The 25,046-nt window shown below is 35.7% G+C and overlaps 2 protein-coding genes and 1 long non-coding RNA gene across 63 annotated transcripts in view; 2 read left to right on the top strand and 1 right to left on the bottom strand.

Annotated features, from left to right (window-relative positions):
• The window catches only part of LOC127865911 (uncharacterized), a 44,488-nt gene extending 39,524 nt beyond the window's left edge, over window positions 1-4,964 (top strand). For all 12 annotated transcript variants that reach the window (XM_052405987.1, XM_052405985.1, XM_052405986.1 and 9 more), the window contains one exon: window positions 3,386-4,964. In XM_052405987.1, coding sequence (XP_052261947.1) covers window positions 3,386-3,553 — 168 coding nt within the window. In that variant the 3' untranslated portion in view covers window positions 3,554-4,964. The remainder of the gene's footprint in view (window positions 1-3,385) is intronic.
• Window positions 564-2,691, top strand: LOC127865950 (uncharacterized). The gene is made up of 2 exons (XR_008042823.1): window positions 564-1,635; window positions 1,794-2,691. It is a non-coding gene; the product is annotated as an uncharacterized LOC127865950 (long non-coding RNA).
• Window positions 4,965-6,053: 1,089 nt separating the features above from the next.
• The window catches only part of LOC127865920 (ERI1 exoribonuclease 2-like), a 39,159-nt gene continuing 20,166 nt past the window's right edge, over window positions 6,054-25,046 (bottom strand). Inside the window, exons 4-12 of one of the 50 annotated variants that reach the window (XM_052406010.1) lie at window positions 21,903-22,030; window positions 17,015-17,159; window positions 15,830-15,930; window positions 15,274-15,355; window positions 12,789-12,874; window positions 10,651-12,352; window positions 10,401-10,600; window positions 9,751-9,800; window positions 6,054-9,350 (exon numbers count right to left, since the gene is read on the bottom strand). In XM_052406010.1, the coding sequence (XP_052261970.1) occupies window positions 10,883-12,352; window positions 12,789-12,874; window positions 15,274-15,355; window positions 15,830-15,930; window positions 17,015-17,159; window positions 21,903-22,030 (2,012 nt within the window). In that variant the 3' untranslated portion in view covers window positions 6,054-9,350; window positions 9,751-9,800; window positions 10,401-10,600; window positions 10,651-10,882. Of the gene's footprint in view, window positions 9,351-9,750; window positions 9,951-10,050; window positions 10,301-10,400; window positions 12,353-12,788; window positions 12,875-15,273; window positions 15,356-15,829; window positions 15,931-17,014; window positions 17,160-21,902; window positions 22,031-25,046 lie in introns of those variants that run through there. The other 49 variants (XM_052406061.1, XM_052406057.1, XM_052406058.1 and 46 more) reach the window with 49 other exon arrangements.

Here is a 25,046-nt window from a genome sequence, read left to right as displayed (position 1 = left end):
AGCTGATTTCATTTGCCTAAGATTCTAATGACAAACATATATAAGAAAAGACAAGTGTTATAAGTTCTTTACACAACAATTAAATAAACATTGCAAAAACACTAGATTTTTTTCAGATTTCTGTTAAGAAGTATTTTTTACCCAAAAAGGAGGTTATGATCATATTCCTGTTTTGACTGTTTGTAGGAGAATTAAACATGAGGGTTGTGTTGTTTTGTTTTCAACGGTTTGTTTTCAGTTTTAATGCAAGAGTTTTCCAAATTCTTATTTTCCTTTATAGTTTGGAAACATGTATCTTTAATGTCATCTTTATAGGATTAAAAATACAGAAGTTTGTCTTCTTGCAGAAAAATTGTTATTTTTCTTTAAGAAAATACATTAATGAGCTGTTTCATGCAAAAATGGGTCTTATGTCATATGCATATCTGTGCAGTCTGGTCAGGATCTATGTTGTCTGCTAACGAGACCACTAAATGTTTGGTGAATTATCTCTTCCAGTGCTGGAACCGAATTTTGAAGGCCTTTGCAAACAGTTTGGATCCAGATGAGACGCCACAGAACGTGGCGTCTCATCAGGATCCAAACCGTTTGCAATTCTGATAGTATTCTGTGAAAAAAATCAAAGAGAATTTTAATTTTAGAAATTCAGCAGACGACATTTTAGCTGACAACAAATTTCCCAGCATGCAAAGGGTAAAGAGTAACAGGCTTGTCAGGAGCTATAATGGCTGAATATTGTATAAAACCCATTTTTGCATGACATCGCTCAAATAACGCAAATGAAGTCAGCTGTTCCCTCTCGAAGTGTGCTTGCATGTCACTGTAGTATCAGCCGTGTGATATTGCATTGAATGGTTCCGACGTACCTACCTACCAACACTCAAAGCCTACCCTCCTCCCATCATCCCAGTGTGTTATGCACAAGCAGACAATATCTTGCACCAAATATGACATTAAAATGTACCAATATATTATTATAATGTTTTCATATATCAGACTGTTTACATTTATAGGCAAACTTTACTGTTTCTTAATATATAGCACACAGACGTCAATATTTCTCAAATTCGCACACAAAGAATCTGAAATCTCTAAAAAAAATAATATATGAATTAATTGCATAATTATACAATAAAATTCTTCTTCATACATACAGTGCACTTAAGTGAATAAAAATTGATTTATTTTTACTGTGTAAATATAATGGATATATATGTATTCTGTGTGTAAAATATGTAAGAAAAAGACATAAGAATATCATGTTAAGTTTTAACTGAATGCATTTTTGTGTATACCATACTAAGTTTCAATGTTATTCATGGTGGTCAATTTATGGAATATCATTTTTAGCGAGGCTGTTTTCGGAGAAAACCCGAGCTATTTTCATAGCCAGCTCGTCGTCCGCTGTCCGCCGTAGGTGTTGTGCTAAAACCTTAACATTGGCCATAACTTTTTACGCCCCCCGGATCGAAAGATCGGGGGTGTATTGTTTTTGGCCTGTCTGTCTGTCATTCTGTCCCAAAACTTTAATATTACAGTAAAGTTTTGCAATAACTTTTGAAATATTGAACATAGCAACTTGATATTTGGCATGCATGTGTATCTCATGGAGCTGCACATATTGAGTGGTGAAAGGTCAAGGTCATCCTTTAAGGTCAAAGGTAAAAAAAAACACAACAAATCTTTAATATTACAGTAAAGTTTTGCAATAACTTTTGAAATATTGAACATAGCAACTTCATATTTGGCATGCATGTGTATCTCATGGAGCTGCACATTTTGAGTGCTGAAAGGCTAAGGTCAAGGTTATCCTTCAAGGTCAAAGGTCAAAAAAAAGAAGAAAAAGCAGCGCATTAGGGGGCATTGTGTTTCTGACAAACACATCTCTTGTTCAATATTGAAGATAGCACCTTGATATTTGGCATGCATGTGTATCTCATGGAGCTGCACATTTTGAGTTCAAGGTGAACATCATCCTTCAAGGTCTAGGGTCGAAAAAACAAAGTCAAGGGAAGTAATAAGCTTTAAATGGACATAATTATCTGACCTGCCCACGTATATATTTTTGTTAAATAAATCAAATCGGCGCAGTAGGCGGCATTGTGTTTCTGACAATCACATTGTGGTAAAAGGTCAAGGTCATCCTTTACAGTCTATGGTAAAAAATACAGATTTAAGGGAAGTAATAAGCTTTAAAAAGGGAGAAAATTATTAAATATTGAACATAGCCACTTTATATATTTGGCATGCATGTGTATCTCATGGAGCTGTACATTTTGAGTGGTGAATCTACAGTCACAGTAGTGGCTTTTAATTATTTGCTACTAAAAATAGAGATTTGTTACAGACAATTATTTTCAAGGGAAGTAATTTATATAATTATAAATCTCATTTTATATATTTCCTTACCAAGAATTGAAGTTTTTTTCACAGTTACTGTACAGATTTATTATTTTGATTATTTATAACCCAAATGATTGATTTGTCAAAGTTTCTTTTTAAATGATATAATTATAATTTCTTTGATGTTCATTACATACCTGTGGACTTATGTCCATAGATACATGATCAACTCTGGTTATGATTTTGTAAAAAAGAAAAAAACAACTCTGGTTATGATCTCTTTTTAACCACAGGCCTTGATTGTCAGTGATGTCCAACATGGTCATTATTGACTGTGAGACCCTCCCCCCCCCCCCCCCCCCCCCCGGTTGGATTGGACAAAATTCAAGGAAAGTAATAACCTTTAAAGGGAGATGATTTCTATACCTGCCAAATGATAAATAGAAATTTTATTTCAACAGTAGGGGGCATTGTGTTTCTGACAAACACATCTCTTGTTGGGTCACTAGGTCAAAGGTCAAGGTCACTGTGACCTCTAAAAAAATTTAATTCTGACAAGCTTTCGCAGCCGAGCCTGGCACCCGTTATGCGGTGCTCTTGTTTTAACACTAGATGTCAATACTCTGTGAAGCTGTCATTACATTAAATATTGATTTTACTACAAATGTTGTGCAATTAATAAATCCATAAATACTTATATTTTCTTCTTATTAAATATAAGGTTTAACATTTTTATAGCATACAAAATCTGTAAAATATATCTTTGATATTTTAGACAATCTGTATAATCAGTATTAATTTCAATATTAGAATTTTCTATGATCTTTATTGTAAATATTGAAGTGATAATTTAAAATCATGACAATGGACTGTAATTTTAACTAAAGGTTTGAAATGTTCATACCAGATTATGATGCCCATCCAGTGGCATCATTCATTTTCTGAAAAATATCCCAAAATAATGAAAAAGAAGAAAAATTCCATTATTCAATTCAGAATTTTATTGAATGTGATGTTATGTGTGACGTTTGGACCATTTCAGAGAATCAAGGAAAGCATTAAAAGTTCTGGAATCCTTGGCAGCACAACCCCGCCTTACGTCCCCTACCGGCCGGAAGTCTACGGTGTCGCGCGCGTCCGTACGCGGGGCCACTCCTCGCTACACTCCCGCAGTGATCGCGTGAGACTCCTCACACTCATGGACATGTAGTCAACAAAAGGGAGGGGTGGGGAGTGTGGTGAGCCTTGCTCTAGGAAAACAGGGCTTAATGCATGTATGTTAAGTGTCATCCAAGATAAGCTTGTGCAGTTTGCACAGGCTAATCAAGTACGAAACTTAAAACCATTATTGGGTTGTTCGTTTGAATGAAGTCTCTCATTAATGAAAGTCCAGTTTAGATGGAAAGTATTGTCCCTGATTAGCCTGTGCAGACTGCACAGGAAAATCAGGCGATACTTTACGCTCATGCATTTATTCCCGTTTATATCAGAGCTATGCTCATATGAATGTAACAGGAAACTTTTAAGGCCCTTGTCAGCACAACTCTGGGAAAACATGAATCAATTTCTTAAGATAAAAAAGTCCTGATGTCAGTTACTTTTCATTTGAAATTTATATAATGCCAAAGGGTTACTTTTCAGGGACTTATCTTACTAAATATCATACAAATGCATTCACACATGAATTCACATTCATATTTATGGCATTTACTTTCTCATACATGTGCTATTTATAAAAGTATTATTTATTGCGCTATTATATCAAGAGGTAGTTTGTATTCTGATGTCATCATAGATTTATTTATGGATATATTTATTTGAGCAATGTCAGGGAGAACAAGGCTTATTGCAAATGCGATCAGTATTGTCCCAGATAAGCCATGCAGTCTTTTCTAAACTTAACTCTAGTCTAAAGAGAAAGTGTCCGACTGCACAAGCTTACCTAAGATAATTCTTTATGCACATCATTTACCTTGGTTTTCCAAGATTGGTACCCATTTGATAGAGTTATGTTATTTGCTGATTTCTATCATATACATCATTTTTACAATCTGATATTTTGCAAAAAGGCAACATACATGACTTACATGTTAATTGTTTAATGTTTTTATGCTTTCAGTTAAGCTAGTTAAAAAAACAAACACACTTTTGTAAGAATTATCAATGACTTGCAAGTGTGTTGCTGCATTTTTGTTTGCATTTACTTTCTTATTCTTGACATGCAGAACTGTAAAATACAGCAGTAACCATGACAATTGAAACTGTCTTCTACATAAGAATTGTTACAGGAATTTGTGATAAAAAACTAAATTATATAAATGTTTTCTACCTAAACATCATCACAGGAAGTTGTGACAGCCTAATCAAGGGATTCATAATAGCTTAACAAAGACATATTTTATGATAACTTCTAAGACAGTCTGATTCTGAAAGTGAAAGGAGTTATAGTTAGTATTGAAAAGCTAAACTGTGATAAAATATTGTATATATACATTTGTTGCACATGTGATTTTTTTTAATGCAATCGTGTTAATTACTTGACATGTTTTAGATAAGTATTGTTTGTTTTTGTGTATTTACCATTTGTTTTGGAGAATAAATAAAAAATATATTACTTTGTTCTCCATGTGTTGAGCATTGCATTAGTACCCAAGTGGTGAGTCAAACAGTGTTGTTTTATCTAAAACAATAAAATCTAGTCAAATAAAAAGAGTCTCCAAATAAAGTCAAGTGAACTTTGGGTAGAATGGGCGTACAGGAGATTGTCATAAGCAACAACAGTGTATCAGTGTTAAAGTATATTGTAGTGGTACTAGACAAAACTGTTACATTTACTAAAGGTGTCATGTACGGAACAGTACCCTTACATTGACCAAATAACACCCTCTCAACTTCGCTACTTGTCAGGAAATACTGAGAACATATTTGGATAAATTAAATGCCATGTTAATAAAATTTCAAATATAATTTAAATTGCTGGGCTGAAAAACCTGAATTATACGCCATTTGAGGTTTTCTGAGCCTCAATTAAGAATCTTGTCTGTTTTTAACAGTCAGTATTTGCTATAAACCTGATATTGAGTTTGGTGAAAAAGACTGAAGCGCGGGACAAGTTAGAGACCCATCTGCCCATAATGAAAGACAGATAAACATATGCAATGGTAGACAAATATTGAAATATTACAAGAAAATGTTGCTTCCCAACAACATTTGTATTCTTGGAATCATTTAAATAACTATATTTTCTATCAACATAGTGAATACTGTTAAACGTAAGTCACTCTTTACAGTGATATGTGGGATATATTGTGCAAGTTCAGTTGTTGATGTTTAATCTGTGATTAATCAGGACAAATGCAATGTCTAAATAGGAAATTATAGTGTTGCCCAGACTGAGCAACTTCATACGAGTGTCCATTGACATACATGTATAAGTGCTTTACAACATCAAGTTCATAGATTTTGGGCTAATAATACCTCGGTCAATTTAACACTGATTAAATAATATATGAATTACTTTCAAGCCCTTCAATATATGTGTCTGCTCATCTGAAATATTGCTGAATATGACCTTTAGTCTCCCTATAATATACATTTTTAACATGTGGTCTCATCTCTAAATAATGGATTAAGTATTATTATTTGTACATATTTATTCATCTCAAACACTTAAACAACAAGCAAATTCGTTGAATTGATAATCCCCACCAATATACTTCTGGACACAAAAGTGTTATATTTGACACTAAAAAAGCATTTTTTCAAGATACAAAGGGCCATAACTCCGTTTTTAACAGATGGTATACAATACCCTTTGGTGTGCATCATCTTCTTATCCATATTTGTACTCATACCAAGTTTCAATGAAATCTGCCAAAGCACTTCCAAGATATGGCTCCGAACACAAAAAAAGAATTATTTCAAAATAAAAAGGGCCATTACTCTGTTATTAACGGATTGTGTACAATGCCATTTTGCGTGCATCATCCTGTTATCTATATATATACTCATACTAAGTTTCAATGAAATCTGCCAAAGCACTCCAAAATATGGCTCTGGACGGACGGACGGAAAGACGGACACAAAGACGGACGGACAACGCCAAAACAATATCCCTCCGCCTATGGCGGGGGATAATTATAGCATACGTTAAATCAGGTGAAGAATTATAAAATGAATTAAAAACATTTATATACAAACTAACGTGACATAGTTGTGCACTAAATTAACAATCATAAATTTATGTACCACAAATTCTAGCTTTATTTAAAGTAAACAAAAAATCCTTTTCAACAATAAACTTCGATAAATCATGATTTATGTAAATAATGTTATATTTTGTCTACATTAATGTGTCTTTTTTTCCCCTTGGAATATTAATCTTTATGAAAAAAATCAAGACAAACCTAAGCCAATACTAAAAGTTTTATACAGATAATTGTCGTTGTGAAGAAAGGGTTCTGTTCTAAAACTTAACTGGTTTCGAGTAGCGTCAGAGAAATATAGAAGAGATTCAGAGTTTGAAATTCCAGACACAAAACATTTCATGCAATATATATGGCTTGTTCAGATCTAATCTTTGACAGGTCTTATAGTTTAAAGCGAGATTATGATTTTTTATATGTGTTAAATTGTAATATATTGATCAAATATGTTACAATAACACAAAATAGGCAAGAAAAATTATACATTGAAGACGAATATCATAAAATGCAGCAAAGACAAATTAGCGCCTCGAGCCGATTGTGACAAGGATATTTTGTACGTTTTCCAACAATAACATTTAAAATGAACAGTTAAACTAAATTTAGATTCACATCGTACATGCATGACTTACATGCTGGTGAATTCCACTGTACAGACATTTTCGATTTCAGAAGTAAATATCTGGCTTATTTCGCATTTTTCGACACAAGTTCTTCTTAACTTGTATTTTAATTTATATTGAAATATATGTATAATAAGTTTTTTACACATTTTATATAAATTAATAAATATTTGACAAAATCGTAAAATCTCGCTTTAAGGCAGAGTAGAGCATTTGAAAACATGAGCAAATTTTTAAAATTAAAAGTAAAACCAATTTAAAACATGTGTTTGTAGTTTGTTTTTACAGCAAAATAGTAATAGCTCTTTAAAAGAATTCAACATATTGAATAAGTATTCTTATTGTATTCATCATTTGAATCAAATATTTTTATTATAAACAGTCATTTTTAATTATACAATACCACATTCAGGGATTGCATTATGAAAACATCTTGATTAAAATCTTATCTTAAAAGAATATTTAAAAACAAGAGCACCGCTTAATGGGTGCCACGCTCGACTTCGCGTGCAGTTTTGATTAAATAAAAGCTTGTCAGAATTGTTTTATTTTTTAGAGGTCACAGTGACCTTGACCTTTCACCTAGTGACCCCAAAATGGGTGTGGCGTGTAGAACTCATCAAGGTGCATCTACATATGAAGTTTCAAAGTTGTAGGTGGAAGCACTTTGATTTTAGAGCAAATAAGGTTTTAGCACAACGCTAACGTTAGACGGCGGACGACGAGCTGGCTATGACAATACCTTGGGTTTTCTCCGAAAACGCCCAGCTAAAAATGCATACAATAATGGTTGTTCACATCTAAGTCTTTATTCCATTAATGACACAAATCACTTAGAATGTAGTTTAAAATTCAATTAAGATTTTCTGGAATACAAATACTAGTATTGCCCTAGATTCAAAACGGTTGTTTTTATGTACAACAGTTGTTAACATACACATGTAGTTAGTACACAAAAATATGGGACATGTGTCACAATTTTGTTAAAATAATAATTACAGTCAGAAATTAATCAATAGATACCCGTAAGCGAAAAACATCATAATCAAGCGAACATACTATCAGTACAGTACACAATCTATAATGAAAGAATAAGGTACAGTCAATCACCTGTGTGTATATCAAACACAAAAATATAATGAGAAATAATATCAGGTTAACCATTTTCTGTAACATAACCTGCCCAGAAAGACATTCAAGGATAAACAAGACTATTGCCAAGCAATATACCAGAGGTAGTCCACTACCGGCTCCACCATTGTCAGAAATTCCACCGTCAGAAATTTTTATATTTGTTGCCATAGCAACTAGATTTTTTATGTAAGAAAAAAATTAAATGACGTGCATAATGTCCATATTGTCATCTATCCATGTTTTAAGTTTCATGAAAAAATATTACGAACTTTTAAAGTTATCACAAGATCCAGAAAACCACCATTTTCAGCAGTATTTCTAGTCTATTTGTTGCCATTACAACCAGAATTTTTGACGTAGGAACAAAATGAAATGACGTGCATAATGTCCATATTGTCATCTATCCATGTTTCAAGTTTCATGAAAAAATATTAAGAACTTTTAAAGTTATCGCAGGATCCAGAAAAAGTTTGACGGACTGACAGACAGAGCGCAAACCATAAGTCCCCTCCGGTGTACTCATACCAAGTTTCAATGTAATCCGCCAAAACACTTCCAAGATATGGCTCGGGACACAAAAGTGCCGGACGGACGGAAATATGGACGGACGGACAACGCCAAAACAATATCCCCCCCCCCCCTATGGCAGGGCTAACAACATCCATCTTTGTAGTAATTGTCACTTGGGCATGCTACTGGAAATAGATGGAGCATCTAAACTGTGCAAACATTACCTCAGATACACCTTTCTATAGATGGAGCATCTAAACTGTGCAATCATTACCTCAGATACACCTTTCTATAGATGGAGCATCTATACTGTGCAAACATTACCTCAGATACACCTTTCTATAGATGGAGCATCTAAACTGTGCAAACATTACCTCAGATACACCTTTCTATAGATGGGGCATCTATACTGTGCAAACATTACCTCAGATACACCTTTCTATAGATGGGGCATCTATACTATGCAATCATTACCTCAGATACACCTTTCTATAGATAGGGTATCTATACTGTGCAAACATTACCTCAGATACACCTTTCTATAGATAGGGTATCTATACTGTGCAAACATTACCTCAGATACACCTTTCTATAGATGGGGCATCTAAACTGTGCAATCATTACCTCAGATACACCTTTCTATAGATGGAGCATCTAAACTGTGCAAACATTACCTCAGATACACCTTTCTATAGATGGGGCATCTAAACTGTGCAAACATTACCTCAGATACACCTTTCTATAGATGGGGCATCTATACTATGCAATCATTACCTCAGATACACCTTTCTATAGATGGGGCATCTATACTATGCAATCATTACCTCAGATACACCTTTCTATAGATGGGGCATCTAAACTGTGCAATCATTACCTCAGATACACCTTTCTATAGATGGGGCATCTAAACTGTGCAATCATTACCTCAGATACACCTTTCTATAGATGGGGCATCTAAACTGTGCAAACATTACCTCAGATACACCTTTCTATAGATGGGGCATCTAAACTGTGCAAACATTACCTCAGATACACCTTTCTATAGATGGGGCATCTAAACTGTGCAAACATTACCTCAGATACACCTTTCTATAGATGGGGCATCTAAACTGTGCAAACATTACCTCAGATACACCTTTCTATAGATAGAGCATCTAAACTGTGCAAACATTACCTCAGATACACCTTTCTATAGATAGAGCATCTAAACTGTGCAAACATTACCTCAGATACACCTTTCTATAGATGGGGCATCTAAACTGTGCAAACATTACCTCAGATACACCTTTCTATAGATGGGGCATCTAAACTGTGCAAACATTACCTCAGATACACCTTTCTATAGATGGGGCATCTAAACTGTGCAAACATTACCTCAGATACACCTTTCTATAGATGGGGCATCTAAACTGTGCAAACATTACCTCAGATACACCTTTCTATAGATAGGGTAACTGAAATATGCAATCATTACCTCAGATACACCTTTCTATAGATGGAGCATCTAAACTGTGCAAACATTACCTCAGATACACCTTTCTATAGATAGAGCATCTAAACTGTGCAAACATTACCTCAGATACACCTTTCTATAGATGGAGCATCTAAACTGTGCAAACATTACCTCAGATACACCTTTCTATAGATGGAGCATCTAAACTGTGCAAACATTACCTCAGATACACCTTTCTATAGATGGAGCATCTAAACTGTGCAAACATTACCTCAGATACACCTTTCTATAGATGGAGCATCTAAACTGTGCAAACATTACCTCAGATACACCTTTCTATAGATGGAGCATCTAAACTGTGCAATCATTACCTCAGATACACCTTTCTATAGATGGAGCATCTATACTGTGCTATCATTACCTCAGATACACCTTTCTATAGATAGGGTAACTGAAATATGCAATCATTACCTCAGATACAACTTTCTATAGATGGGGCATCTAAACTATGCAATCATTACATCAGATACACCTTTCTATAGATAAGGTAACTAAATTATGTAATCATTACCTCAGATACACCTTTCTATAGATGGGGCGTCTAAATTATGCAATCATTGCCGCAGATAAACCTTTCTGCTTGTGTTTGCACAAACTCCAAGACTTTTTCTTTGATCTACACTATCGTAAGATGAGACTGCAGTCAATGATTTACCAACAACTGGTGTGAACTGTTTTGAGATGTTAGAAGACCTATTTGTGAAATTAGGAATGACACTATTGGACAAGGTTTCCCACTTGAAGAACTGACAGCCATCCTTTGAGCCAACCCCCTTCTTGACTGCGCAGCTGAAAAAGAATCTACCCATGTTCTGGCCAGGCGACTGCACCATACGTCTCTTGGAGCGACGACCGCACTGACAGAGGGGCGGGGTCATCTTTAGCGAGGTGTTACTTGTGTTGTTTGAAATATTGGTCAAGCTGTTCATTGACACAGACCTAGAACACAGGGAGTTTGGTACCTTAAATGTGGCTGACTGACTTGGCACAGGTGTTTTTGCCATACCAGAAATACTGCTGGTGGGCTTATTTCTGGAATGTTCATTGGGTACATATGTTTTTGTCACAAACTTCAAACTGTTTGCGTTTGGATCCCTTGTAACAGGACTGACTTGTTTTGCACTATTAAAAACAGGAACACTCTTACTGCTGCAGACTGGAGTAGACGTGGTAAATGATAATCGTTTACTACTTGTATTGCATTTTAAAGGTGCTACCAACTGTGGAACTTTGAACTGAGACTTTGGGCCCATAGGTGAGCTATTTGTGCTGTTTAAAACTTTGGAGTTTGTCATATTCAAATCAAGCTCATACAGGCCTTTACAAGAGGCAGCATTGCTCTGTGGCCCCACATCAATGCTTACACTAGTAACTGAGCTTTCACATGGCACAGGATCAACATAGACATCAAATGAATTGCACTTCTTGGCAGGGGAAATCATCCTACACGTTTTCCGTAACGGGGAGTTAGTCTTCCCTGCTGTTTTGACTGGTGTAAATTCTTTCCTTTTCTTTGAAATTGGTGCACATGTTTCATCTTTCAGACTAACATAAATTTCTTCAGGATTTCCTACAAGTTCTTTTGTACAACTTGCTACTGTCTGATGCGCCATTTTTCCAGGTGTTGTTCTTGAGACATTCACACAAGACTTCACATCAAACCCTACATTACAGCCTCGACTTTTATTACACAATGGCGAAGGCACCTTATTGGAGATGTTGGACTTCTGATAACATTTGTTAGTTGATGGTTTGGACGATATGCAGCCACCAGTGTTGTGAGCCAGTGTTTGTACTGGTTTGACTGGTTCTTGCATTCTATGTAAAGATCTGGGACTAGACTTCACTACTGATTTGCTCCCTGGTGACCTTTCATTAACTGTTTGGGGTTTATTTGTTGATGTCACTGCTGTTTGATTTATGTTTACGGAAATGTGTGAACTAATAGTTGCATCAGTTTTGATTGAATGTTTTGTGCTATGACTAGGCAGACATGGCTGGCAACTAACCGATCTCTCATGGCCCTGTAAATAGACAACAAACACAATGAGATATATGTACAGGTTTATTGGCTAAAACAAAACACGAGTTAAAACATAATCATAAGTAAATATCACACATTCAACAACATTCATTATTACTCATAGAAGATTGACACATCACTTTTAAAATTTGGTTCAAACAACATACATACACACATATATAAATAGTGAACTGGACTTTCGTTCTACAAACAAGTCAGAACATTTAATGATCACCCATTTATATTAATACAATGAGTATTCTCAAACAAGAGTCTGAGAAATTAACTATCACAGTCACCAGGATGTCATTTAAAACTACTGTCAACTTTAAAAATGGACTTTTCGCAAACACTTACACTATGTAATATGTTAAAACAATAACAGACAGCTTATGTTTTCTTTTTATTGTCCCATTTTGAAGGCATTAGGGCTTCACCTTGATTGATTTGGTCACTTTCATCTGGCAGCCGTCCTTGATCATTCTGAAGGCCAGCTTGGCTGTGTTCTTGGCATCATCCACACCTGTAATTCAGGCATGCATCATATGAAGGGGAAGAGTGCCACTCAGATTTAGATGATGGGACATGATTTAAACAAGAGCATCGCATAAAGGGTGCCAACGCTCGCCTGCAGGTGTAGTTTTAAATAAATGAAAGCTTGTCAGAATTTTCACAATGACCTTAACCTTTGACCTAGTGATCCAAAAATTGGTGTGGTGTGTAGAACTCATCAAGGTGCATCTACATATGAAGTTTCAAAGTTGTAGGTGGAAGCAGTTTGATTTTAGAGCCAATGTTCAAAAGGTTAACAAAATGTAAAGGTTTTAGCACGACGCCGGACGACGAGCTGGCTATGACAATACCTCAGGTTTTCTCTGATAACACCCGAGTTAATAAAAATGGGACTTTGGCATGATATTGCTCATCTACTTTAAATATTATTTTTTTATCAGTTTTGTAGTTCTTTTTAATGTGACATGTGTTTGAAATTATCTGTATCATGATGCTATAAATCATAAAGGAACTCCCCAAACCTTGCTCTTGCGTTCTTGGAACCATGTTTTGGAGACTATTTTTAAATTAAAACAAAGGTTACCAACATAATTAAGAAAAGTAAAATAAGACATAGTTAACAATAGAAAACCAATGAAACAATTCAATAAATAATATACTGTAGCCACAAGGATGTAGACACTATGGAACTACTAAAGCGATTAACAACATGTTTGCAATTAAATGCTGAAACAATAGTGGATATGTTTTGAGGCTCAATCAAATGTTATGAATGATGTCAATCATTAATACAAAAGCATGAAATAAAAATAACAAGGTACAAAATTGTCACAAAACCAGGTTTTAAATTTTAAAAATAAAAAAGTCTGATAAAGGGAGACAATTCAAAATGTGCATTGTTACCCCCCTTGTTTCAAATTCAATCTATTTTTACTTGTGGCGACCTTGATTTTATTCTGATAAAGGGAGACAACTCAAAATGTGCATTGTTACTGATTGTTCATAGTTACCACCCTTGTTTCGAAATCTATTTTTAGTCGTGGCGACCTTAACCTTGGAGATATTGAAGTAATTCTTTCGCGGGACACACCTTCCAATGATGGTGAACAAATGTGCCAAATGGTTTTAAAATCTCACAATGAACGACATAGTTATGGCCCGGACAAGCTCATTTATGGCCATTTTTGACCTTTGAACTCAAAGTGTGACCTTGACCTTGGAGATATCGACGTAATTCTTTCGCGTGACACATCGTTCAATGATGGTCAACAAATGTGCCAAACGATTTTAAATCTCACAATGAACGACTAAGTTATGGCCCAGACAAGCTTGTTCCGCCCGCCCGCCGACATTTGCCAATCTAATAACCAGTTTTTTCCTTCGGAAAACCTGGTTAAAAATCTACTATGTAATATAATTTCATTAGTGGTCATAATATAATTTTAAACAAGGGACAAAATTGTCACAAAACCAGGTTTTCATTGTGAAAAAAAAATCTGATAAAGGGAGAAAACTCAAACTGAACTTTTGAAATGACCAAAAAAAATTAACCCCCTTTGTATTTTTTTTTTTTTTTTTTTAAATCTATTTTTAGTCGTGGCGACCTTGACATTGGAGATATTGACGTGATTCTTTCGTGGGACACACCGTTCCATGATGGTGAACAAATGTGCCACATGATTTTAAAATCTCACAATGAATGACATAGTTATGGCCAGGACAAGCTCATTTATGGCCATTTTTGACCTTTGAACTCAAAGTGTGACCTTGACCTTGGAGATATCGACGTAATTATTTCGCGCGACACACCGTCCAATGATGGTGAACAAATGTGCCAAATGATTTTAAAATCTGACGATGAACGACATAGTTATGGCTCGGACAAGCTCATTTATGGCCACTTTTGACCTTTGAACTCAAAGTGTGACCTTGACCTTGGAGATATTGACGTAATTATTTCGGGCGACACACCGTCCAATGATGGTGAACAAATGTGCCAAATGATTTTAAAATCTGACAATGAACGACATAGTTATGGCCCGGACAAGCTTATTCCGCCAGCCCGCCAGCCAGCCAGCCCGCCAGCCAGCCAGCCAGCCCGCCCGCATTCGCCAATCTAATAACCAGTTTTTTCCTTCGGAAAACCTGGTTAAAAATCACCTTTAGAGGAGCTAAGAAAATATGTCTTCAATATGACCACAAATGCAATAATAAAACGATCTCACGCTGGAATTAACGAATATCCTCTATTTCTACATTAAACAGTGCTTTCAATACCAAGCCTAAACATCCAAGCAAAAAAAATTAGCACACCAATTACGACTGGAATGAGATTATTAGAAAACCTTTCAAAATGGGACTGAGTTAATTACAAAACCTTTCTAATGGGGTCTAAAATAGTTAACAAACCTGAATGCTCTCTCCCCTCAAACTCTATCCCCAGGTCTTGCAGCGCTCCATTCAAGCCACTGGGTTTACGATCATAAAATTTCTAAAAAAATATATAATATGGTTTATGGGCCTATTTAACTTGAATGGTTATCACTTTTTTTGTAAATCATGGTGTAATCTTGAAATAAGACAGTTAACCCTTTACCACAGATACGTTTTTTGATGCATTTGTAGTCGCTTACAAAGTTATATTTAATTTAAGACCTAGATTCAAGATTTAAAGGCTTCATTCCCAACCGTTAGATTCTGAGCAGCAAAAAGCATAAACCATACTTGCAGGCTGTTCTGGTTTTATGCTGTTTGCACATAGCCATTTTCACTTTGCCTTTGAGTGGAAAAGGGTTAAATGCCTAAAGCTTGAAGTACAATTTATAATAAATATCAATATATTTGGAATACCAACAAGTAATAAAACAGATTAATAAACATGAGATCGTAAAAAATTAATGTTTTGCCAAATCATTTAACATTCTCTTCTATTTACAGTATTCCACATGTTTGTTAACAGCAGTACCCTGTACGTAGCTCGCAGATCTATCCAGCTTGTGAGCTGTGGAGGCTTAAAGAGCTGCTTCCTCTTGCATTCATAGTGCAGACATACACCTAGATCCCAATCTGAAATACAATAGTTATCCCATCATAATTGATACAGCCATTAACTCATAGTGGAGACACACACCTAGATCCCAGTCTGAAATACAATAGTTATCCCATCATAATAGATAGAGCCATTAACTCATAGTGGAGACATACACCTAGATCCCAGTCTGAAATACAATAGTTATCCCATCATAATTGATACAGCCATTAACTCATAGTGGAGACATACACCTAGATCCCAGTCTGAAATACAATAGTTATCCCATCATAATTGATACAGCCATTAACTCATAGTGGAGACATACACCTAGATCCCAGTCTGAAATACAATAGTTATCCCATCATAATTGATACAGCCATTAACTCATAGTGGAGACATACACCTAGATCCTAGTCTGAAATACAATAGTTATCCCATCATAATTGATACAGCCATTAACTCATAGTGGAGACACACACCTAGATCCTAGTCTGAAAAACAATAGTTATCCCATCATAATTGATACAGCCATTAACTTATAGTGGAGACACACACCTAGATCCCAGTCTGAAATACAATAGTTATCCCATCATAATAGATACAGCCATTTACTCATAGTGGAGACACACACCTAGATCCCAGTCTGAAATACAAGAGTTATCCCATCATAATAGATACAGCCATAAACTCATAGAGAAGACACACACCTAGATCCCAGTCTGAAATACAATAGTTATCTTATCATAAAAGATACAGCCATTGACTATCCCCCCCACAAGTCAGACCATGCGATGTGAAACAGGTGGCAGTGTTTTGTTTCTTTTATTCAAAATTGGGTTCAGAAATTGGCCCCATCCCAATCGAAAAAAGTATGTTATTCCCAAATGGATCTCAATATTTTGTTCATCTCCCATCCATATTATAAGTTCAACCTTACCAAAAACCCCTGCATTCTCAATTTTGAAGCATGATTGCCCCCCCTCCCATGAAGTCTTACTTGACCATGTGACACAGGTGGTATTGACAAGCTTGTTGCCTCCCCCCTCTGAAGTCTTACCTGACCATGTGACACAGGTGATGTTGACAGGCTGATTTGCCCCCCCCCCCCCCAAGTCTTACCTGACCATGTGACACAGGTGGTGTTGACAGGCTGATTGCCCCCGCTTCCCTGGCACACAACTCCATTTTCTTTTGCCAGCTTAGCCAGCCAGTGGGTAAACCTCTTCAGGCACAGGCTGATTGGTATTCCATTATCCACTTGGGTCTAGAACAGACAAATAAAAAAAAATTATCACAGGTTTGCTTAAATTATTTATGAAGTTGAAAATTAATATTATGTTGTCTGTTTGTTATATAAGTGCACTCATTATCATGATCATCAGTTTTAAAATCTACTTACACATTATCTGAAAAAGCTTCGCCAATCCAAACAATTTATCTAAGTTGATATATTTATCTCAGTAACTGTCAACCGCCCTACTTAAATCAGAAGTAGAGGGAGATTGGCTGTATATTATTTTATGAGAAACCCCCACAAGTCATGCGTTCTGGATGGGATTCAATCTCAAAATATCCAGATTGAGAGTCCAGGGCTTTAACACACAAGCTAAGCAGGCTTGCCTGTCAAGTTTTATTTAATGTTCAAGTCTTCAATCATTTAAGTCAAGTTCTTTTAAAGTTTCAAAAATCAGGTCATGATCATACACATGTATTTTTTTACAGAAATCCATCAATTAAATGTACAAAACATTTCCAAGACTGATCATTGCATGACAGTAATGCTTTAAACTATCTGTATGAGGAGAAGAGGGTGAGCAACAGGTGTTGTGATACTGACATGAGTATTGATCATTCATTTAATACCCTTATCGTTTTTTCAAAGAGGAAAGTGACTTGAGAAACAATTGCTTGGATTAACGCCACTTTCAACAGCATGTCAGTCTTAAATTGAGCCTTGTTCTGGGAAAACTGCACTTAATTCATGTGCCTTAAGTGTGAGAGTAGTCTTTAGAGTTGTGTTCAGAAGAGACCTCCATTTACCAAAACAAGAGGGCCAAGATAGCCCTAGTTCGCTCACATGAGAGGAGTCGGTTAATTCAATCTTTACCAAATGTCAAACTTGACCTAGATATTGTCCAGACAAACATCCTGGTCAAGTTTCATCTTTATTTCATCTGCGAGTCATGATCAATATACCTATGAAGTTTCATGATCCTAGGCGTAAGCATTCTTGAGTTATCATCCAGAAACCATTTTTCTAAGTTGAGTCACCGTGATCTTGACAGCCATTGTGTGAATACGTTATTTGGCACTGTGACCTTGACCTTTGACCTAGTGACCTGATAATCAATAGGGGTCATCTGCGAGTCATGATCAATATACCTATGAAGTTTCATGAACCTAGGCATAAGCGTTCTTGAGTAATCATCCAGAAACCATTTTACTATTTCAGGTCACCCCGACCTTGACCTTTGACCTAGTGACCTGAAAATCAATAGGGGTCATCTTCGAGTCATGATCAATGTACCTATGAAGTTTCATGATCCTAGCCATAAGCGCTCTTGAGTTATCATCTGGAAACCATTTTACTATTTCTGGTCACCGTGACCTTGACCTTTGACCTAGTGACCTGAAATCAATAGGGGTCATCTACGAGTCATGATCAATGTACCTATGAAGTTTCATGATCCTAGGCCTAAGCATTCTTGAGTTATCATCCAGAAACCATTTTACTATTTTGGGTCATCGTGACCTTGACCTTCGACCTAGTGACCTGAAAATCAATAGGGGTCATCTAAGAGTTATGATCAATGTACCTGATGATATTAGGCCTAAGCGTTCTTGAGTTATCATCCGGAACCATTTTACTATTTCGGGTCATCGTGACCTTTGACCTAGTGACCTGAAAGTCAATAGGGGTTATCTGCGAGTCATGATCAATGTAGCTATGAAGTTTCATGATCCTAGGCATAAGTGTTTTTGAGTTATCATCCGGAAACCATTTTACTGCTTTGGTTCACCGTGACCTTGACCTTTGACCTAATGACCTGAAAATCAATAGGGATCATCTGCGAGTCATGATCAATGTATCTATGAAGTTTCATGATCCTAGGCATAAATGTTCTTGAGTTATCATCCAAAAACCATTTTACTATTTCGGGTCATCGTGACCTTGACCTTTGACCTACTGACCTAAAAATCAACAGGAGTCATCTGCGAGTCATGATCAATGTACCTATGAAGTTTCATGATCCTTGGCATAAGCGCTCTTGAGTTATCATCCGGAAACCATCTGGTGGACGGACGGACCGACATGAGCAAAACAATATACCCCCTCTTCTTCGAAAGGGGGGGGGGGCATAATGAGAAAACTACCCCGCTCCCAGCAGCCATGTTATTCAACTGACCGGAACCATTTTTGAACTCAACTCTCGTATCAAGGAAACAAATGTTCTGAGCAAATTTCATGAAAATTGGGCCAAAAATGTTACTTTTACTGTGTTCACATGTTTTCACTATATACATATAGAGAAAAATGCCCCGCCCACAAGCAGCCATGTTTTTTCACCAATCCCGACCATTTTCAAACTCGTCCATGATATAAATAAAACCAATGTTTTGACCAACTTTCATGATGATTGGGCAAAAATTGTGACTTCTAGAGTGTTTAAAAGGTTTCTCTATAGCCAAATAGGGAAAACTGCCACTATATACATATAGAGAAAAATGCGCCGCCCACGTCCGAGACATCAATTGAACCAATGTTTTGACCAATTTACATGATGATATGGCAAAAATTATGACTTCTAGAGTGTTTACAAGGTTTCTCTAAAGCCAAATAAGGAAAACTGCCCCGCCCACTGGCAACCATGTTTGAACTCAACCAAAACATCATTAAGACAAACATTTTGACAAAGTTACATGAAGATTGGGCATGAAATGTGACTTCTACAGTGTTTACAAGGTTTTTCTTTTTTTTGACCTAGTGACCTAGTTTTTGACCCCGCACAACCCAGTATCGAACTCGGCCGCGATTTCATTGGGACAAAGCTTCTGACCAAGTTTCATTAAGATGGGACAAGAAATGTGGCCTCTCTAGTGTTTATGAGCATATGTTAACGGACGGACGGACAGACGTACATACGACGAACAAAGATCGGTCACAAAAGCTCACCTGAGCAATCAACTAAAACAGTTGTTAATTATGAAAATTCTGTGTTAGGAAAAATTAAATAAAACAGTTAATGGTACATAATACTGACATATTAAAATTAAACTTTACTACACAGGACACAAATGTCCTGGCCAAATTGCATGAAGATTGGGCAACTGAATTAAATAAAACTAGAGTGTTAACAAGATTTTACTATAGCCGTATAAGGAAAAATGCCCCGCCCCATTGGAAGCCATGTTTTTCAAGCAAACATAATTATTTTCGAACTCATCCAAGATATCATTGAGACCAATCTTCTGACCAAATTTCATGAAGATTGGACAATAAATGTGGCCTCTAGAGTGTTAACAAGGTTTTACTTAAGCCATATATAGCCATATAAGGAAAAATTCCCTGCCCCTGGTGGCCATGTTTTTAAAGCAACAAAAACCATTTTCGAACTCATCCAAGATATTGGGACAAATCTTCAGACCAAGTTTCATGATGATCGGAAAATAAATGTGACCTCTAGAGTGTTAACAAGGTCATACATTTCAATATAATTTAAAATATAACTTAAGAAGAAAAAACGTGAAATAAGAGAGATATTTAATTATGAAATCGAAAATGTCTGTACAGTAGAATTCGCCAGAACGTATATCATGCATGTACGATGTGAATCTAACTTTATTTTAATGGTTGCTTTTAAATTCCTGCAGCGATGTCTATTCATTCGACACACGAACACTAACTCCGATCCTAATAAAAAGACGAATTCTTTGGTTATTGTAGGAAAATATGTACGAAATATCTTCGTTACTATCAGCTCGGGGCGCTTATTTGTCTTTGCTGCATTTTATGAAATTCGTCTTCAATATCTTGCCTATTTTGTGTTATTGTAACATGTATTTATCAATATATTACAATTTAACACATATAAAAATCGTATAGTCTCGCTTTAATCGTTTGACAAAAGAATGCCATATTGTACAGAATCATCAAACAATAAAAAACATTTTCAAAAGTTTGCTATCTTCCAGAATGTAAAACTATCATTTATAATTAATTCCACTTACCGGTAATCTTCTTGTGCTTAAAACAAATATTTTAAAAAGGGAGACAACTCTGTCAATTCAACATAATTTTTCATTTGCAGTTACTTCCCTTGACATGATAAACTATAGTGTTCAAAAGCTGTTATTGCTATATCAATATAAGGAAAATGACCCCCCCCAGCGGCCATGCTTTTTTACCGATCCGAACCATTTTCAAACTCAACTGTCATATCCAAAAACACATGTTCTAACCAAATTTCATGAACATTGGACCAAAAATGTGACTTGTAGAGTGCTCCATGTTTTCACTATATACATATAGAGAAAACTGCCCCGCCCCCTGGCGGCCATGTTTTTTCACCGATCTGGACCATTTTCGAATCTGTCCAAGAATTCAATTAAACCAATGTTTTGACCAACTTTCATGATGATTGGGCAAAAATGGTGACTTCTAGAGTGTTTACAAGATTTCTCTATAGCAAAATAGGGAAAACTGCCCTGCCAACTGGCGGCCATGTTTTTCAACACACAGGAACCACTTTTGAACTCAATCAAGATATCATTAAGACAAACATTTTGTAAAAGTTACATGAAGATTGGGCATGAAATGTGACTTCTACAGTGTTTACAAGGTTTTTCTTTTTTTTTATCTAGTGACCTAGTTTTTGACCCGGCACAATCCAGTTTCGAAGTCGGTCGAGATTTTATTGGGGCAAAGCTTTTGACCAAGTTTCATGAAGACCAGTTTTTCCAGAAAGAGGCTTATAAGTACAATATGGGCCAGGTAAGCAGTGTTTACCTGTGTGATGCCAGTGAGCTCTGTGCAGAAGCTGCTGAGCACTGGCTGCTCCTGTGGCTGTACATAGTGGTGGAACACACTCTCCACCTCTCCAGTACAGGTGTTCAGTAGCACAGCAGGGAACTCAACTAGAATAGCAACCAATGTATACAATTTAGAACCCTTGCATACATGTATGTACAGTGGTGAAACAGACTCGCAACCCCCTCACTAAGGGTGTTCAGCAGCATGGCGGGGATCAATTGATAAAATGTACCCATGTATATGCTTAGTGAGGTATCATAAGTCAATTACTAATAATATACATGTATACTAATTTTACACAACCAGGGGGGCATGCACATGCGGTACCTGACTGCGTTTAAGTGAGGTTAGTTGGAACAGACAAAATGGTGTTGTTTTCGTTATTTCCTCCATGGAGTAGCATGTATTTTCATCCGGTAAGCCACTTGATATTTCTTTTTAATGAATACGCCCTTTCCGCTCTACGGTGTTTGTGGTTCCCTCAGTTTTTTTATGAATGAAATGCAATGAAAACCGCCACAAAATTTCTGTTTTATTACTTTACCTTTGAGATTTTGGATGTACAAGTATTGTTTTCTTTTATAATAAACAGCATTTGCATATGTGTACAGTAAAATATATAATCAATCACAATTTTTTATTTTCTTGACTCATTCTTGACAACTCTATTAATCATCTAATGCTGAAATATAATGGTTGAGCACCCCTTTTTGGAACTGACTTTCTTTTAAGCATAGTTTGGGGCCTAATTTCAAACAACAAACACATACCAATGTTATAAGGTTTTACAAAAAATAACTTTCATGAATGGATTCCGCATTGATACAAATGTTTTGAGGAACTTTTCCTCATTAGTGGTCAAGACGTTGAGGATGTCAAGGTTAACAAGAGCTGTCTCCATCGGAAGACATATGCCCCCAAAAGACGCTTTTTTGAAACCTAAACGCTGATTTCGAAACCTAAAGGCGGACCCTAAGTTCAAAGTCAAGGTCAAGTGGTCAAAATTTGTGTGTGTATGGAAAGACCTTGTTCATATACATATGCATACCAAATATGAAGGTAACATCTGAAGCAACATAGAAGTTATATATGAGCATTTTTCGAAGGGAAACGCAATTTTCTTATGATTCAAGGGCCGTAACTCGAAAGTGCCTGGGTAAATTTGGCTGATTATCAAACATAACCTTACACATTTTTATGAAGTTTGTTGAAGATCCGATGACATTTGCTCGAGTTATTGAGCGGAAGTGAGAAAAAACTCAATTTTTCGATGCTTCAAGGGCCGTAACTCAGGAGTGTCTAAGTCAAATTGGCTGATTTTCGAACTTGACCTAGATCTTATTACTTTACACAGTTTCATGAAGTGTGGCGAAGATCCATTGACATTTGCTCAAGTTATTAAGAGGAAACAAAAAGCGTTTAGGTTTCGCAAAAATGCTCATAACTTTTATGTCGCTCCAGATGTAACCTTCATATTTGGTATGCATGTGTATATGGTCAAGGCCTTTCCATACGCACACACATTTTGAACCCTGTGACCTTGACCTTGAACTTAGGGTCCACGTTTAAGTTTCGAAATTTGCGTTTAGGTTTCGAAAAATGCTCATAACTTCTATCAAAGCGTTTTTCAGTGGCATATGTCATCCTATAGAGACAGCTATTGTTTTAATCTGACGTCTACAAATTTGAAACAAAAATACAAGGAAAGCTCAAAAAACGTAGAGCCGAAAGGATGTATTCATTTTAAAGAAATATAAATATAAAGTGGCTCACTGACTAAAAATACATGTTACTTGAATGCCATTTTGTTAGTCAGTTTCAAGTATGGTAAGGCTACAACAAATTGATGATTTGTTCTACGGATTTTTGCTTCCCAAAAATGGAGCGAGCGAGCGAAATAAAAATAAATTTATTTTTATTCTATTTTTTGTTAAATCACAGGCGAGCGAAAAGCGAAAAATAAAAGATTCATATATTGTCTATGTAAATTGATATATTTTGCCAAATAAATGCATGATATCTGCACAATACCAGTACAAGATCATTTAGAAATAATAATTGAGTTTAAGCCCTTATCAAATGTTTGTAAAAATAAATAAAAGTCTCTTATAGCTGTTCTGCTTTCTCACACCAGGTAGTGATTATTTAAATTTAACATGGTACATGTAGTTTTCATTATCAAAGTTATATAGGAAGCTCAGTTTTCTGTCAATGATGGTTTAATAACATTACACAATAAATATCAAGCATAAGCAGAGATTTTTCTTCGCGTCATGTTTTAAAGCCTGTGCCTTTTTGATTGGGGATAACTTGCGATAAACCATGAAATTGGGAATATTTAATCATTATTATTATGATTATAGATATAAACAGTATACTAATTGTTAATAAGTGCATGTTTAACTGCTTTCTAAAATCTATATTATAAAGTGCCAGGGCATTAAACTGCTGTATGATAAACTCAATAAACCAATTGAGTTTATTAAAAACAATTGACTTATTTTTTGGAAATTTTGGCGAGACTTTTAAAGGAAAAAAGGTACTTTTTCGGAAACAGCTTTTTTACAATTTTCAATTTGAACACAGCCTATAAGAGTCTGTAATTTGGGGCAAAAAACACTGATACGAAATATCTCGAATTTGTATTAGTTATATATATCATAGGTTATGGTATTATACAATACTCGATGCATTACGTTTGTTATTTTAGCACTGTTAAAATTAGAAATGAGAAGCTTAAGGTTTGTAAAGTAAAAAATACCCCATAACTTCCTTATGAAAGAAAAATAAGAATTGGCAGTTAACGTTTTGTATTTTAATATAAAAAAGTCAATCAAATGCCAGTAAAGTTGTTTAGGTAAAGAAAGTTTCTTCACTTTCTTACTGATGTTAAATTCATGTTTTAGGGGCATTATATATAATGTACACCTTGCACTTAGCCATCAACAGTTTGAACTAGTAGATAGGTGGCTCGTACAATTTATATTATACTCGACATTTTTTGTCCAGTTCAACGTCGACACTCCTTTGCATGTTATTTTTTACTATTTTAACTTAATCAATACCAACGAGTTTATTGCAAATTTTTACCAATCGAACACATACCGGCGACATTTCACA

The sequence above is a fragment of the Dreissena polymorpha genome, chromosome 2 (genome assembly GCF_020536995.1).
Source record: "Dreissena polymorpha isolate Duluth1 chromosome 2, UMN_Dpol_1.0, whole genome shotgun sequence".
Taxonomy (NCBI): Eukaryota; Metazoa; Mollusca; class Bivalvia; order Myida; family Dreissenidae; genus Dreissena; species Dreissena polymorpha.
The sequence above is the reverse complement of the archived record's forward strand: the minus strand, read 5'-3'. Positions and strand labels throughout refer to the sequence as shown.